Source organism: Astatotilapia calliptera, chromosome 12, assembly GCF_964374335.1.
Source record: "Astatotilapia calliptera chromosome 12, fAstCal68.1, whole genome shotgun sequence".
Lineage (NCBI taxonomy): Eukaryota > Metazoa > Chordata > Actinopteri > Cichliformes > Cichlidae > Astatotilapia > Astatotilapia calliptera.
Genome location: NC_137433.1, coordinates 24,979,424 through 24,994,419, shown reverse-complemented (window position 1 = coordinate 24,994,419; position 14,996 = coordinate 24,979,424). Strand labels below are relative to the sequence as shown.

The 14,996-nt window shown below is 41.1% G+C and overlaps 1 protein-coding gene across 2 annotated transcripts in view; it reads right to left on the bottom strand.

Moving 5' to 3' along the window:
- Positions 1-14,996, bottom strand: part of grid2 (glutamate receptor, ionotropic, delta 2) — a 548,182-nt gene that overhangs the window by 12,246 nt on the left and 520,940 nt on the right. For both annotated transcript variants that reach the window (XR_013912448.1, XM_026188535.2), the window contains exon 15: positions 1,451-1,691. Coding sequence is in view for 1 of the 2 variants with exons in the window: in XM_026188535.2 (XP_026044320.2) it covers positions 1,451-1,691 (241 nt within the window). In the remaining variant the exon portion in view is untranslated. The remainder of the gene's footprint in view (positions 1-1,450; positions 1,692-14,996) is intronic.

Here is a 14,996-nt window from a genome sequence, read left to right as displayed (position 1 = left end):
TGAGTCAGTGCTCTTTGGTCTGCAGCTTTCCAACAGGCCCTCTGGCTGTTTCTGTATTCTGCTTTTAACAGTGCCAGTGTCCTCTTTTTTCTCTCACAAAATATTAACTTAAAAATAAGTGGTTGATCATCCTGTTGACACTGATGCATTTGTGCCACTTTTATTTAGCTAACGCGATCAAAAGACCATTAATTAAGCATTAAAAATGAGGTGAGATTTCACAGGACAGCAGCTGTGGGAAACTAAATCCATTATAGGGCAAATATTCTCTAATTCTGAAAGAGTATAAAAAGAGTAATGACAACAGTTTATCAATAACCTGAGTCCAAACTGGGGTTGTATGTTTTGTATCAAATCCTGTAGAGGCTTTTGTGATGACAGAGTTAACCAGGCGTTGGTGCACGTGTGTTGGGCTTGCGATTTAACTGTCAAGATATTCATCTACTTGGACGTGTCACCCAGATCGTTGTCAGTTATTAATATTTGATTTTATTTGACATCACTATAAATTGGGAGTATACCGTAATGATGATTAAGTAGGACTAACACATGAGCGAAAAATTAACACTCACTTCAATTAACCTAAGTTTAATTTGCTGCTTAATTCAGTTTACACTGACATTCAATTTGCTTTTGGAAGACAATGTCTCTGGTTAATCATTTCGATAATTTGATGGTTACTTTAATTACAAAAACAATTGGAATTTAAAACATGACAGCATGTTTTATAAGCTAATAGTCTGTGTGTTCAGATGGTGATTGTGGGTAAAAGTAAAAGGAATTGTTTTTTTCCCTCCACTGAGCTTCTGAAATCGTTGAAGTCGTGATTTACCTTTTTTGTTTTCTACCATTGTAGAGCTTTATATTCACAAGACTAAGCAAAAGATCAATGCCAGTTATATTACTGGAGAGCTAATAAAGGACTTCCAAAATTCTTTTTGACAGATTATGCAAAAGCATAGCAAATAATGCAGTTACAATGTGCGCCATAGAAAGTGTATTGCTGACACCGCTTATGTGCAAATTCACTTTAGGGGAAGTAACGTTGTGAACGAGGGTGATTTTCAGCAGTTTTGGGGGCTGTTAGAGTTCACGCCTCCCTTATTATGAAGTCTCTGCTCATGTGTTTGGTGCTCCTGCATCCCAAACTGGAGGGATTTGTTGATAACTTTAATTACATAATTATTTAAAGTCTAAACTTTTTGTTATATCCTTCTCCCCTTTCTTTAGCTTGACCTGTAAGTAAACCCATCCCCCATTCCATCAAAGTCTCTCTACTCTCACTTTACACTTTTTTCCCTGTCTTGATCCATCCATTCCCTTTGTTCAACCTATTACATATTTATGCTTTTCCCTTTTCACGGGATGAAAAGAGGTAGAATCTATTGTAGGTCCTGTACCTCCTGCTATATCATTGCTCCTCCTTTCAGTCACTCATCCATCACCCTACCTCCTTGGAGGGGACCCTGGATCCCTTCCTTCGTGACCACCAGCTTTCCACCATGGCAATGAGACAGGAAAGCACCACGCCAGCAGCCAGGACGCAGAAAACGCCAGCAAAGCTGTGGATATCAAGGGCACTGCCACGCTGTCGTGTCTGGACTGAACTGTAGAGGTCACAGGGGCTGTCCTTGGGCCACCACTTGAGTTTTAGTATATCCATGTCACCGTTCTGCTGGAGTTCCAAGATTCTAGGATATAGGCAAGGAAGGCAGGCATGTTAGTCATAAAATTATCCATCCATACTTTAAATAAGTACTTCAAAATCTCTGTTTAGGCATATTCAAATTTCTGGCAAATGGAAAATGTCAACACACACAAAGTTCATGTAAAAAAAAGAAAAGGAAATGTTCAGCAAGCCAGCAGCTACACAGAATTAGACTAATTAAGTAACTGATGGTATCTGAGCGACTTTTTAATGATTAAAGAGTGCAATCAAACACACAGCATGTTTGCATGTCACACAACCTGGCGACACTGCAGCGTTTCCTGCAGCTGCTGTAACTCCTCTCTTCCATTTGAGGGCAGTGTTTGCCAATTGAAATTCGCCCTGATCCCTGACAACCATATTGGGCTGTCAAACTCATTATGGCTAACATTAATATGTTTTGCAGCACAGCGAGAGTACACTGCCACAATGTCATTATGCAGCCTAGCTTTAGTCTCACGATTGATGGCTTCAGAGAGGATACAGCTCAGAGGTTGATGGGGTCCCTCTGTTAGCCTTCAGCTTATTATTTAACTGGGTCGTTCATTTCAGTTTGGAGGAGAGCTGCAGACACACAAGCGTATAGATATTTAACAGGTAATCTGGCGAGGAGTAGAGAGGGGCACAGAAAAAGAGAAAGAGAGGAGTTTGGGAATATGCATATCCAGTACCTTACAGACACATACACACTAACACAGAAAACAAATAGATTCATCAAAGACAAACTAAGCCTCCACACTGACTGGCACCAGGATTGTGGATGCACAACCAGGCGTGCACAAAGGTCGCACATTTGACTGCCACGCATGTTCAAACTGATTCGGGATTCATACATGTGCACATCAAGACAGATGCTTGCAATTATCTGCAGAACTTCCTGAGGGCAAACGCCTTTCTTGCAATTTCAATGGTCACACAAACGTCAGTGCCCATCTCCCCTCTTCGTTTTTTTCATCACACAAAACGGACAGAAATCAATCAAGAAATGCAAATGAGCACCGCAGTTAGTTTACATAATTAATTTCATTCACAATACCTAAAAAAAACAAAAACCCAAACAACATAGATCATTTAGATGTAAATCAGGTAAACATGCACGGCACGTCGCGTTATAGCAACGCCACTCTCATTTAGGGATGTTTTCTATGCTGGTGGGAATGCGTGGCACTGTACAGTTGCAATGGCAGCTATGACTGAAATTGATGGGGTGAAAAAAAAGGAAGGAAGAGAAATGAAGAGGAGAGGAAGAAAATAAGACAACAACAAACTAATTTGAACAGCAAATCCACCGACAGTCACTCGAATGAGAGATCATGTCCGTCAACTGTCGACTTGATTGTGCAATTGTTCGGCTCAAATCAGCGCAGATTAGTGCCATGATTAGATAAGACTTTGATAGTAATGATGCGGATTAGTCACTCAAATCGAACCGATCTGCATTGATAGCCATTATAGTAAACAGACACTACTGGCCTAGTCACGTCCTGGTTGTAAAACTCTCTCATCACATATCAACCGTGCATTTGTTTTCTTCTTGGTAACACAGCCTGCTCTGCTTCTTTTCCTTTCAAACATGTTATTAAACTACTTTTAGACTATGATATTGTATAACACAGGACTCCCAAATTGCTTCATGCTTGACCACTCCCTGCCCCCTTCTGAGTTAGACTCCTGATTGCTGAAGGAGCAATAGCCCCAAAACACTTCACTGTTGCATGCAGGGCGCACTGCTGAACTGCAAGTTAGCATGCCTAAGATTAGGTTGTTGAACCGAGCCCTTGTTTTGATTATTTTATTATTATTTTTTGTTTATTACACACATGGTCACACAGGAAAGAGATGCAGCAGATGCCAACTTTAAACAGGATCAGAACATCAGGACAGAAAAGCAAATATACAACAGAAAAAAGGCGACCTGAGTAAACACAAAATGTGAGTTTTAGATTATAATAATTACATCTATCGATGCCAAAAGGCAAGTGTGAAAAACCAATCGGCCCTTGAAAGTAATAACTAGTTCAATCAGACAGTTTACTTTTGAAATGATTCATTTCTGCATGAGAACATAGTTGCAGGTTAGTGACAACGTCACTGCCAGGAAACATGCAGGACATACAAATTGGTGGCTGATGAGAAATTATTTCCAAGTGCCTACAGGCAGATTCTGTGGTGGAGAAGGGGTTGAAAGAGCCAACAGAGGCATTGTCTAGTCACAGGGATGGATGGGAATACACACAGCCTAAAGAAAATGCTAAATTGGGAGTATATGCTTGGTATATTACATAAACAGAGTGAGGCACGTTACGTGGTTGTGATGCAGCACAGCTCGACTTGTCTTGCCTGAACTGACTTGCAGGCTTTGTTCCATTTGTGGCACCTTTAACAGCAACAACTGCAGCTGAATACTGTTGGACATTGTTGGTGGGTTTGGGGCCCACTCTTCTCATAGTTCTGCAGCACAGGTTTGTGAAAATGAAAGGCTCTTTTGAGGTTACACCACAGCATTTCGCTGGGGTTCAATTCTAGACCTTAAGCCACCCCCAAGCGTTAATTTTATTCCCAACTCAGTCAGAGGTGGACTTGCTCTCATGCTTGTGATCATTGTCTTGCTGCATAACTGATTTGCGCTTGAGCTTTAACTCGCCCACTGATGATCTGATGTTATCCTTGAGGATTTTCTGCCAGAGAGCCAAATTCATGTTTCCCTCAATTATGGAGAGTTGCCCTGGCCCTGAAGCAGTTACTCCTACCTCTGTGTATGTCTGTAAGTATAATGCGCTTTTTATTTGTATAAAATTCTGTGTAGTCTGTGGTGTACAGCATATGTAGCAGGGGCTCCTGTCTTCTAAGTACTTCACCTCAGAAAATTCTCCCAAAACATATCAGACAAGCCTTCATTTTTTTCTGGGATTGAAGTGGTGTTCAATTCACCACTCTGTCATTTTGCCCAGTGTCTGTTGGATAGTGGAAACATGAACACTGAGATTTACTGAGGTGAGAGAGGCCTGTGCTTGCTTGGATGTTTTCCTTGTATCTTTTTAGACTTCCTGGATGAGGCACCGTGGCGCTTTTGGAGGAAGGCTGGCCACTTCTCAGAAGGCTAACTATTGCTCCAAGTTTTCTCAGCTTTTGAATAATCTCTCACACTGTGCACCATTGGAGTCCAAAAGTCTCAGACATATTTTTGAAAGCATTCCAGAAGATGTGTTTCAGACATCTTCTTCCCTGTGTCTGGTGGATTTTTATTTGTTTTTTGTTTATTTGGTGTTGGTGTGCTACAGGTGGGACCATTTAGCATACACCATGCTTCTGAAAATTGTCTAATTAACTAATGAAGAGGGCTGGTAGTAATCAGGCCTGGATTTGTCCAGTTGAGCAGCAACCAGTTATCAATGCAGTGCCCAATTAATTTTCTTTTGGGAAAAAAAAGTGAGTGAAAGTAACATTTCTGCTTCAAATTTAAAACTTGTATTTTGTACTTACCAGGTTGGGTATGTTTAGGCTAGATGTAGTTGGAGTCATATAGGAGACAGAGAAAAAGAATAAGAGGAGGCTACTTCTGGATTCTCCCTTGGGTCGTCACAGCAGGTAGCTCTGCATGTTTGTCATATTTTACACTGGATGCCCTTCTGGATGCAACCACAAAGGGGATTATAGGGGTTATATATTGATGTATATTTAATGACAAATGGAGTGATATTGTGCACTTTTAACTGTAGCTATAGGTATAATAAGTCAGCCAGTTATTCAACAACATATCACTCCTAAATATTTGTTGTTGTGGTTTCAGATATGGATTCACTTTTGTTCCATGAAGATGAGGGTTTTACTGCGAAAAGCTTTTTGTGTGCGCTGGAACTTGACAGTTATACCTCAATGCCACAACGAGTCAGGACTCTTTCACTGTGATATTTTTTATTTAATGGACAGATTATCTGAGGCAAAGCCATTTGGGCAGTTAAACATTGTTTTATGAATGAGAACCTTATGAAAGTGTCAAGACCTACATCATATTTTTGGAAAATTTGACAGCGGTATGCTGTCACTCATATTACGCCCATTGCTTTTAAAGTTTTATTGATTGTGGGAAGGACATACTGTTAGGATGCCTGGGTCGTCGACCCAGGGTTTTTGAGTTTACGATATTATTTATACTGTCTAGTTTTTGGTTTCTTTAAGTTCTGTCTTATGGCTTAGGTCTCTGTCTTCTTTAGTTGCTCTGTCTCCCCTATCACCTGCATCCCCTTGTCTAGTTCGCGTCTATGTGTATCTTAAGTTCCTATATCCCCGTGTTCAGTCAGTGTTTGTGTCTGCCCTGTTCCCACGTCTCTGTTCCCTTTGTAGTGCCTGCATATGAGTCTGTGTCTTTGTTCAGTCTGTGTTATGTGTTTCCTGTTTTACTTTGAAAGTCCATGTCTGATGTTAAGGTGTCTGGTTTTGCTTCCTCTTGTCTCGTTAGGCCTGATTTGCCCCAGCTGTGTTTCCCTCCTGTTACTCATTTCCTGATTGCTCCCTCTGTGTATTTAAGCCCTGTGTTTCTTAGTGTCTGTGTCGCGATCTACCGTTTACCAAGCTGTGTGTTCTGTCAGTCTGCCGGTATTAGTTTATTTTTTTGATCGTTTCCAGTTATGTTATATTTGAGTTTAACATTAAAATGGTTTTTTGAGTTTACATCTGTCTCTGGAGTCTGCACCTTGGGTCCTTTTCCTGTCTGCACACAGCCGCACCCAACACATACAGTCATGTGAAAAAAGAAAGCTTTCACAGGACTCAATGCAGTCCTACACCCTTACTGCTTCTATAGCAATTAAGAGGAAAGCAGCCAGGTGCTGATAATGAAACAAACTTAATTAACTGGACATCAGGAAGTGTGACCACCTCTGTAAAAGCAGAAGTTTTGGAGGTTTGCTTGTCTGGAGCATTCAGGTGTGTGTTAACACAATGCCACAACCTTCCTAACAAATTGACTCCAAGGTCATCCTGTGAAATGCACAGAGAAATTGTAAGAAACACAAAAGCAACTCTATAGGTCTCAGTTAGCATGTTAAATGGTAAAGTTCATGACAGTACAATTAGAAAAAGTCTGAATAAGTATGACATGTAAGGGAAACCAGGAAAAAGCCTATTTTCTCTAAAAAGAAATAACTTGCAATGTTGCATCTGAAGAAACCACAAGACTTCAGGAACACAGTGGTGATGATGTGAGCTTGTTTTGCAGCCACAGGACCTGGACACCTTTTAGTCACTGAGTTCTGCAGCACCAAAGGATTCTCGGGTCAAATGTGAGGCCATCTGTCTAAAGCAACAGGAGAGCAATCTCAAGCACAGCAGCAGATCTACAACAGAATGGCTGAAAAAGGAAGCGCCGAGGTCCAGACCACAACTCTATTGAAATGCTGTGGCTTAAGAGAGCTGTGCATAAATGAATACCTGCAGTGTTATAAAGATGAGTGGGCCAGAATTCCTCCACGGCAATGCGAGAAACTGATAAAGTCACACAAAAAATTTCAAGTTATTGCTTAATCCCACACTGTGATCTTACTCGTAATATAGACAATAATACTGAGATAAGAGTTTAAAATGACACCCAGTGAAGATATTTATATTCATCCACTTCCTCAATCTCCTTTTAATGAATATTTTAAAAATGTCAAACGTCTCTCCTTTAAAGACAAGCACATTAACACTCTTGAGGTTCAATGCCAAGCAGTTGTTCTGTTTTCAAAATTTAAACAACATCTTTACCATTTTGTTCTCAGCCGTTGAAAGCATCGCAGCTTATAAAAGTTAAAGCAAAGCATTTTTCCCAAGAGAAACGTTGCGCCTTTCATACTGTACTGACCCTTTTTATCTGCCACTCCAACAACAGATGCTTTACACACACAGAGGCGCACAAACAAGCACGCGCGCTGACAGACGGCTTCAGAGAAAGACGAATTACACACCAGGCTAATGAGATGGAATAAGAGAGATCCCACCTATCAAAGAAGGCAGGCCGTGTTTTGTCAAAATATTTCATCATTTCTCGCTTGAAAATCAGCCATCTTCTAAAGATTTCTTGTCTGAGTTCATATTGTTTCATGTCTGTTGAGAGGAGAGGCACGCTTTCTGTTTAGAGTTGCTGCTTCTTATCTCTGCTCATGAGCTGACTGTTCTTATGTGTCAAAAATGTCATGAGATGTGAGTCGCAATAAGCAGCGGCGCTACCATGTTTCATCTACTTTAACACCTGTAAACACAGTGACTATGACAGTAAATGTTACAAAAGGAGTTTTGTTGTTGACATTTGAGGGAAATTAATAACCTTGTTATCAGCGAAAAAGGACATTGAACAGTGACTGACGTCACCTCGGTATTAATACCAACACGAAAACTCAGGTGAGCTTAAATACAAGCTCCGTCAAATGCCTCTCAGCTGAGTTAAATGTGATTTTCAGATATCAATACAATGACTCACCAAATTACAACCTCTTTTCCCTCGAGAAGGATGCCAAACAAAACAATAAATAATAACTTAAGAGCTTTCTCCCCACACCAGGAGTAAAGGAATATTAGGGCTACACCACGTGTATCTCTGAGTCTCTGAAGGAGGACAGAGGCAGAACAGAGTTAAGATTCAGGACAGAGTGCTTTCTCCCGTCCCTTTATTACGACCCTGTCTTCCGCGGAGCTCATCATCTATCATTCTGCACTAATTGGCCTATCAGAGTTATGCAAAGGCTGCTTCCCCGATAGGCCCTTGAATCAAACCCTAACACTGACATTCACTCGCAAGAACATGGACACACACACACATATTGGCCACATTTACATTTAGCTTACATTTATCTCATTGAGGTTAATTATCCTGGACAAATGCACACAGGCACACACGCACAGTCGCTGAATCGCAGAATACTTGCGGAAAAAGGTAAGAATTTACGACCAAGCTGATAATATTTTGCGATGCTTGCTGCCTTTTTTTTTTGTTATCCAACCTTGTCTGAGTTATGCGACTCAAACTATGAAAAACATCTTTACTCGTCAAACTCCAGGACCCTTTAAATGCTGACGTCAGACTAACATTTTAATTTGTAAATAGAATATTGTCAATATAGCTCTTGTTCCGATGATGTGTCAGCCCCTTCAGAATCTGTGAGTTCGGAATGACAAACTCACAGATACTTAATAACTCGTATGCTTACTTTTCACCACACAGCTCCAAACTGCTGTGGTCACATTTAGACGCAAAGCAAGGCATACTTATGTGTGAGAAAGTGGGCATGGCGATGTTCATTTTTAAGCAAACAGAAGCAGTTACCACTGTTCTTCATTCATCTCCATCCCGTTCCTGACCGGGAATATGAAAGGCCACTGTGACTGCCTGACAAAAAAATGGGTTGAGTCAAAGGGCTCCCGCAGTACACCATCTGTTTCACACTCTAATTTAACCGTCTCACCAAAGAAACATATCTTCCTTAAAAATAAATAAATAAAAAGGAATTTGCCAGTGTGAGCAAAATATACATCAACTCAGTTGGAAGTATGGCCTATTCACAAAGTTGCCTTGAAACAATAATAAACTAAAGGGATCTGTGAGCAGTTAATTAAAGTATTAAACTGTGTGTGTCACAGCATGCACATCCTCATGAAATACCTGCTGTATCACACTGAGTCTGATGGGAGATCATAATAAGGCTCAGTTGCCCCCTCATTTCTTTTAGCATAACATACCAGTGTGTATTTGTTTTCATCCCCCCCCTTTCCTCCAAGGTCTGTTGCATTCCCCCCCCCCCCCCCCCCCCCCCGGGGGGTTCATCACTCACCACACTGCAGCCAGAGGTATCAGGAAATAGATCACTTTAATCACCCAGAATAGCATCTACTATACATCATTTAAATCTAAGGACATAGAGTACCGTTATTAGTGTCAGGTCTAGCAGTATATAATGGTGGGGCTTCCATATTAATGTCAACTACATGTTAGCATCCAATTAAATGCTTCACTGTCAGGTAAAATATATGGCATATATTGTACGCCATAAGTTCTGGATGTGTAGATATATACACATATATTTTCTTTCCTAGTAACAGTGTATATTTACACATGGTATGTGTTTATGGGGCGTCTCTAAGTGTATCTGCGAAACAGCTGGTGTGCTGTAAGTGCGCATTAACACCGTGTGTGTAATGAGTTATCACCTTGCTTTAAGATCGTTGACTTTGACTGGGGAGATCTATAATGGCTTTAACACTCCCACTGGTTGTTAAAGCAAATGAGCAAGGGTTTGCTCCATGTGATGGGGGCAACTGTTTGCTTCTATGTGTGTGTGTGTGTGTGTGTGTGTGTGTGTGTGTGGGTACAAGTATGTGCGCGCTCTGTCACTGGCTCCCTGTTCTCTCTGCAGTGGCCATTACTGTGTGTGGACTAGGTGTTGCCATGGCAACTCTATGGCAGCAGCCTTGATGCTGGGATGATCACACATTATTAGTTGACTCAAACTGAAAAAAAGAAGGAACACCATAGTGATTTGGATAAAGGACCAAGGGGCAGAAGACAAGAATAAAGAAAAGGGGGGCGAAAAGAAAAATGTTTAAGTTGAGAAAAGCCTGAGAATTCTGTCAAACGACAACACACAATCAAGGCAGAAATATAACGAGATCACACACAAGAAGAGAGCTAGAGTGTGGAACAGTACAAGAAGAAAAGCGTTCAGCAACACGTTTAATGTGGGCACATACTTAAAAAGAAGGAGAGAAAGACAGCCACAAAGGGCACAGGCATTTGCAAATCTTCTTTTTGTTACGAAGAAACACTCCTGGGCGGTTTTGTGATTCTGTCTTTGTGAGGATAAATCTGAACTTTTTATTCTGATTACAAGTTTGGTGGGTACAGTTTGAGGATGCATTTTCTTAATGTCTGTCTTCTCAGGTGTAGATGTGCAGACCCAGATTTTAGCGTCACACTGCAAATGCAAAAATACCTCTGATGGGAGTGGAAAACTTCTGCTAACAGTAATGACCAGCTTCATACCGAGAGCACTGCAAATTAGCGGGTCATGAACAAGCAGGCTGGGCGAGGGGTGTATTAAGATGCAAACAAAACTAACACGGTGGAAAAGCAGGTTTTACATATGGGCTATTCTCTGATAACAGTGTGGCAGTTCAGTTCGGTGGGAGGCAGCTGAAGGAGAATCAATATGTTTTTTTTATATAAGGGCAAGCACCTGTGATAGAAATAGCAAAGGACTGTATGTGTTGCTGAAGACTGAGACTCATGTGGAGCACAGAATTCATCCAGAGGAGGGCTGTGCTATATATTATAAGCTATTACAACATGTAACCCTGAAGTAAAAGAGAGAATTAAACAGAAAAAATAAAATAAAAATAAAACATGAAGGTCTCTCTGTGCGACTGCCTGCAAAATAAAGAGTACTGGGATTCTCCCCCACTCTCCGACGTTACATGTTGAGCTCAGTTAAACATCTGTCCCATCAAAATACCAGGACTACTTTTCAGGACTGTGCTCCAAACATCCAGGGTGACGACTCAGTGAAGAGTTACAGGGCAGAGCCAAAGTTTTGGCACTGTGCTCTAAGCTCTGAACCATCCAGCCATGCCAATTATACACTGACAACATTTCCCCCTCTCATTCCAAATAAAAGAAAACTTCTACCTGTAACTATCAAAACTATTCCAGATGCAAAATGTGGCAGGATTTTTTTCTGGCATTTGCGAAGCACAATTTACAGTAAATTCCATGTTTCTGTGATTTATTTAAATATTCCCTTTCCAAACTTTTTCACTCTGAAAGGGAAAACATAGACATAAAAAACACCCGTCGCCACCTTTCAGATGCAAAACTGACCCTAAACGAGGGTTATAGTCAGGCGCAGACCTTTAGTACAAACAAGCCACCATATGCACAAACACTGTTTTACACATTTAATCTCCCTTTCCCACCCGAAGGGACCTGCACCGTGACTAAGCTGTGTCTGTTAAAGGAAACGTTTTCCATTTTCATAAGGTCACCAAACATGGTACAGTGTAAAGAGGCTGTCTTTTACTACTACGAGACTATAATTTAATCTCTATTTTAGAGTTTTGAGACTTCATTCAGGCCTGGGGATTTTGGCTCATGATATTCCAAAATTCTCTCAAGTGTTTGCCGTCCATAGAGCCCTAGGCTATTTAATTTGGCCTGACATTTCCGTTGCTGTAACTCATTTGGACAGATTTGAAGATGTTTTTCCAGGTGGTAATAGCGCGAGTTAGGCTAAAGAACTGTCATAAAAAACTAAAAAACCCTGCATATTAACTTTAATGGACTTAAAAGTAATTTCCTTGTGCTTGATTTAGTCAAAAACCCAGTCAGAGTTTGAATATGTCCAAAATATATCACATTTAAAGTTAAATTACCTGAAAAGAGAGCTTTTACAAGTTAATCTGACAGCATTGTCTATTTGTAACTGGTTTAATAGGCTGCCCCTAATGTTAGAAATTAGATCCCTAGTGTGGTGAAAATGGACTGTTCAGAGATGTCACACTGTGCTGCTGCACCACTGCTGGGGTATGGGGACTGTCTTTCGAACTCAAATGGATGGCGAGGCTGTTCCAAACAGAGACTACAGGCTACAAAGTGAGTTTTGAAAGCCTGTTATCTCAGCACCTGGCAAACTGATGGTTGAGTCACTGGTATTGATCAACTTAGCTTTCAACCCCGTCTAGATATATTAGGGCTATTTTCTGCAATGGGATGATAAAAATCTCACTTACTGCCCTTTAAATGCGCTATAACTTCATATATTGTGTTGATTCTGCAGTCTTCCCCAGGCCCATCCATAAGGAGCCTATAAATGCAGGCGGTGGCCCAAGCTTTACATTCCTAGTAGCAGATTTTACTGCAGCTGTAGCCAGTTAAAATGCAGAGCAGTGAGAGTTAGATGATCAAGAATAATGTGAAACACTTCAGTGAATTTCAGAGCTTGCTACATAGACTTAACTGTTTCTGTAAGAGGGGTAAAGGCAGAGTGCATCATTTTGGAGCACACTAACATCTGTGGAGCGGTGAAACATGTCTGCAGTAGTTCTATGAACATTCATCTCCTGTCACCTCTGTAGCAAACACAATTTTAAGTTGGAGACAATGAAAGGTAGAAGTCGTAGTGAAGTGAGAAGTGGAAAAAAAAAGAATTTGAAGATAGGGGGGAAGAAACCCAAGTGAGAGAAAATGAGAAGGGTGCAAAAACCCTGGCAGTGTGTTCTGGCTGAATGGATGACTGACAACAGAATCATACAATGGAGGTAAAGGGGGAGCACAGGTAGGAAAGTAGAGGAGACAGAATAGTAAGAAGGTAGCCAAGAAGGGTAAAGAGAGAAGAAAAGACAATGATGAGTGAACAGAGGAAGAGTGTGGAATGAAATGAGCGGAGAAGGGGTAGTGGAGGGAGATGAGAGACAGAGGTGTTATTCTAAAATGAGTTTGTGGCTCACAGACGACTGCTGACTGTCAGCTCCTTAAATGAGAACAACATTGGTTTGACAGCTCACTTACTAGCTTAACACAAAGCTGGCAGCATCAGCGGGCCCCTAGCCGCCGCACTCGTGTTAGACCCATAAGAATACACGATTGAGAATAATGTCCATATAATAAAGACGAAAAGTAGTTTCTCTGTAGTTTTGATGAGCGCGGGGTAAGAAATGTTGCCTTAAATGTTTTGGCTTGTCTTAGAAAAGATGTGAAAGGTGTGCACTAAATCACAACACTAGCTTGAATTGCCATCAGCCCATTAGATGTTCGATCTCAGTTTTAATTATTCCCGTAGGCGCCCTTGTGGACCTACTAGTAGGGCAGAAGGTGCATTGTCATCCATTCTGATCACAGATAAACAGAAAGTATTCTGCTTTACAGATATGCTACCTCTTGCAGACGTGAATTAGTACATAGCTTTCTACCTTTCACTTCATAATGTGTGTATTTTAACCAAAATCCTGATATTTTTATAAACCTAAAGAGTTTGGGTGACTGAATTTAACCAAACAAAACTTAAGTCTATTCATCCAAATTAGGGATTCACCCTGGACAGGTCCATCACTGGGTCAGCAGACCATTCATTCTTGTATTTACACCTACAGACAATTCAGAATTAACCCAACAATCATGTGTTTGGACATGGTTAGAAACCATGCAGACTCCATTAAGATGAAACCTTAACTGTCTATATTTCAGTTACTTCGGGTAGGTGAGATTCACACACTGATTAGGGATGTCAGCCTTCAACTTGAGAGCTTAACTCAAAGATGCAGCAAACAACCCACCCAAGTATTCTTAAATGCTGAATCACCACAGGTAAAGGCCTACTGAAGCTGTTTATTTTGACCTGTGTGTGGAAGGTGTGTAGGGGAATCAATAAAACATTGGATCACTCTCGCTGCATCACATCGTGTTTCTCTGTGACCTGCCTTAGAAAAACAAGCCAAAATTGTCAGAATATATCACAAGGAGGTAAAAAAAGTCAGCTTCAAACTGATGTGTCACATTCACCTTGTTGAGTTGTAAAAATCTCACTTTTGTGAGCAGGGCCAAGACAGAGCGCCAGAGAGACTCGGCGGCTTAAACCAATCAACGAAGTGCACCTGCACCTGGACTGCACACTTGTGTTTTAGCAAAGAACAGCTGTGAGAAGCTAAGACTGACCCACCAGCACACATCAATACCGCAACTTCTAGGTAGTCTGTTTATTCAGCCACAGAGTACTGGTCATCTCAGATAGAAGAAATATTAGTTCAGCACTGTTGGTGCATAGATTTGCTACAGAGCTAGATTCTTCATGTCAACTATAAAAAGAAGAAACCCAGAAGTCTCACCAGTGACCTTGCTAGGCATAGATCAAGCATTTTAACTGCCTCATTCTAGCAGCAGAGATGGCACACTGCTCTGCCTCACGTTTAAGATCACTGTGTCATCTTTGAGAGGCTGGGAAAACACACAGAGCATGGCAACACGCCATAACATGGGAACTCTGCAGGGAAAGAAACAGGATGATGTTAAAGTACGAGACTATCCTACTGCGAGCCACCAGTGATAATCATCAAGCTGCTCTGATTGCTCCGGCAGTTAACAGTGGCTTCAGTTGCAAGGAAACGTTTTTTCATTACGATCGAAGCTTTCGCATCAGCTGCTCACACTTAGTCCGATCAATGTGACGTGCACAAAAGGGATCAATACTTTATGCATTTATCTTCTTCAACAGCTACTCTATCTCAGTGGCACGTGCTTTATCATTTGGAGAAGAATATGTCCACATTT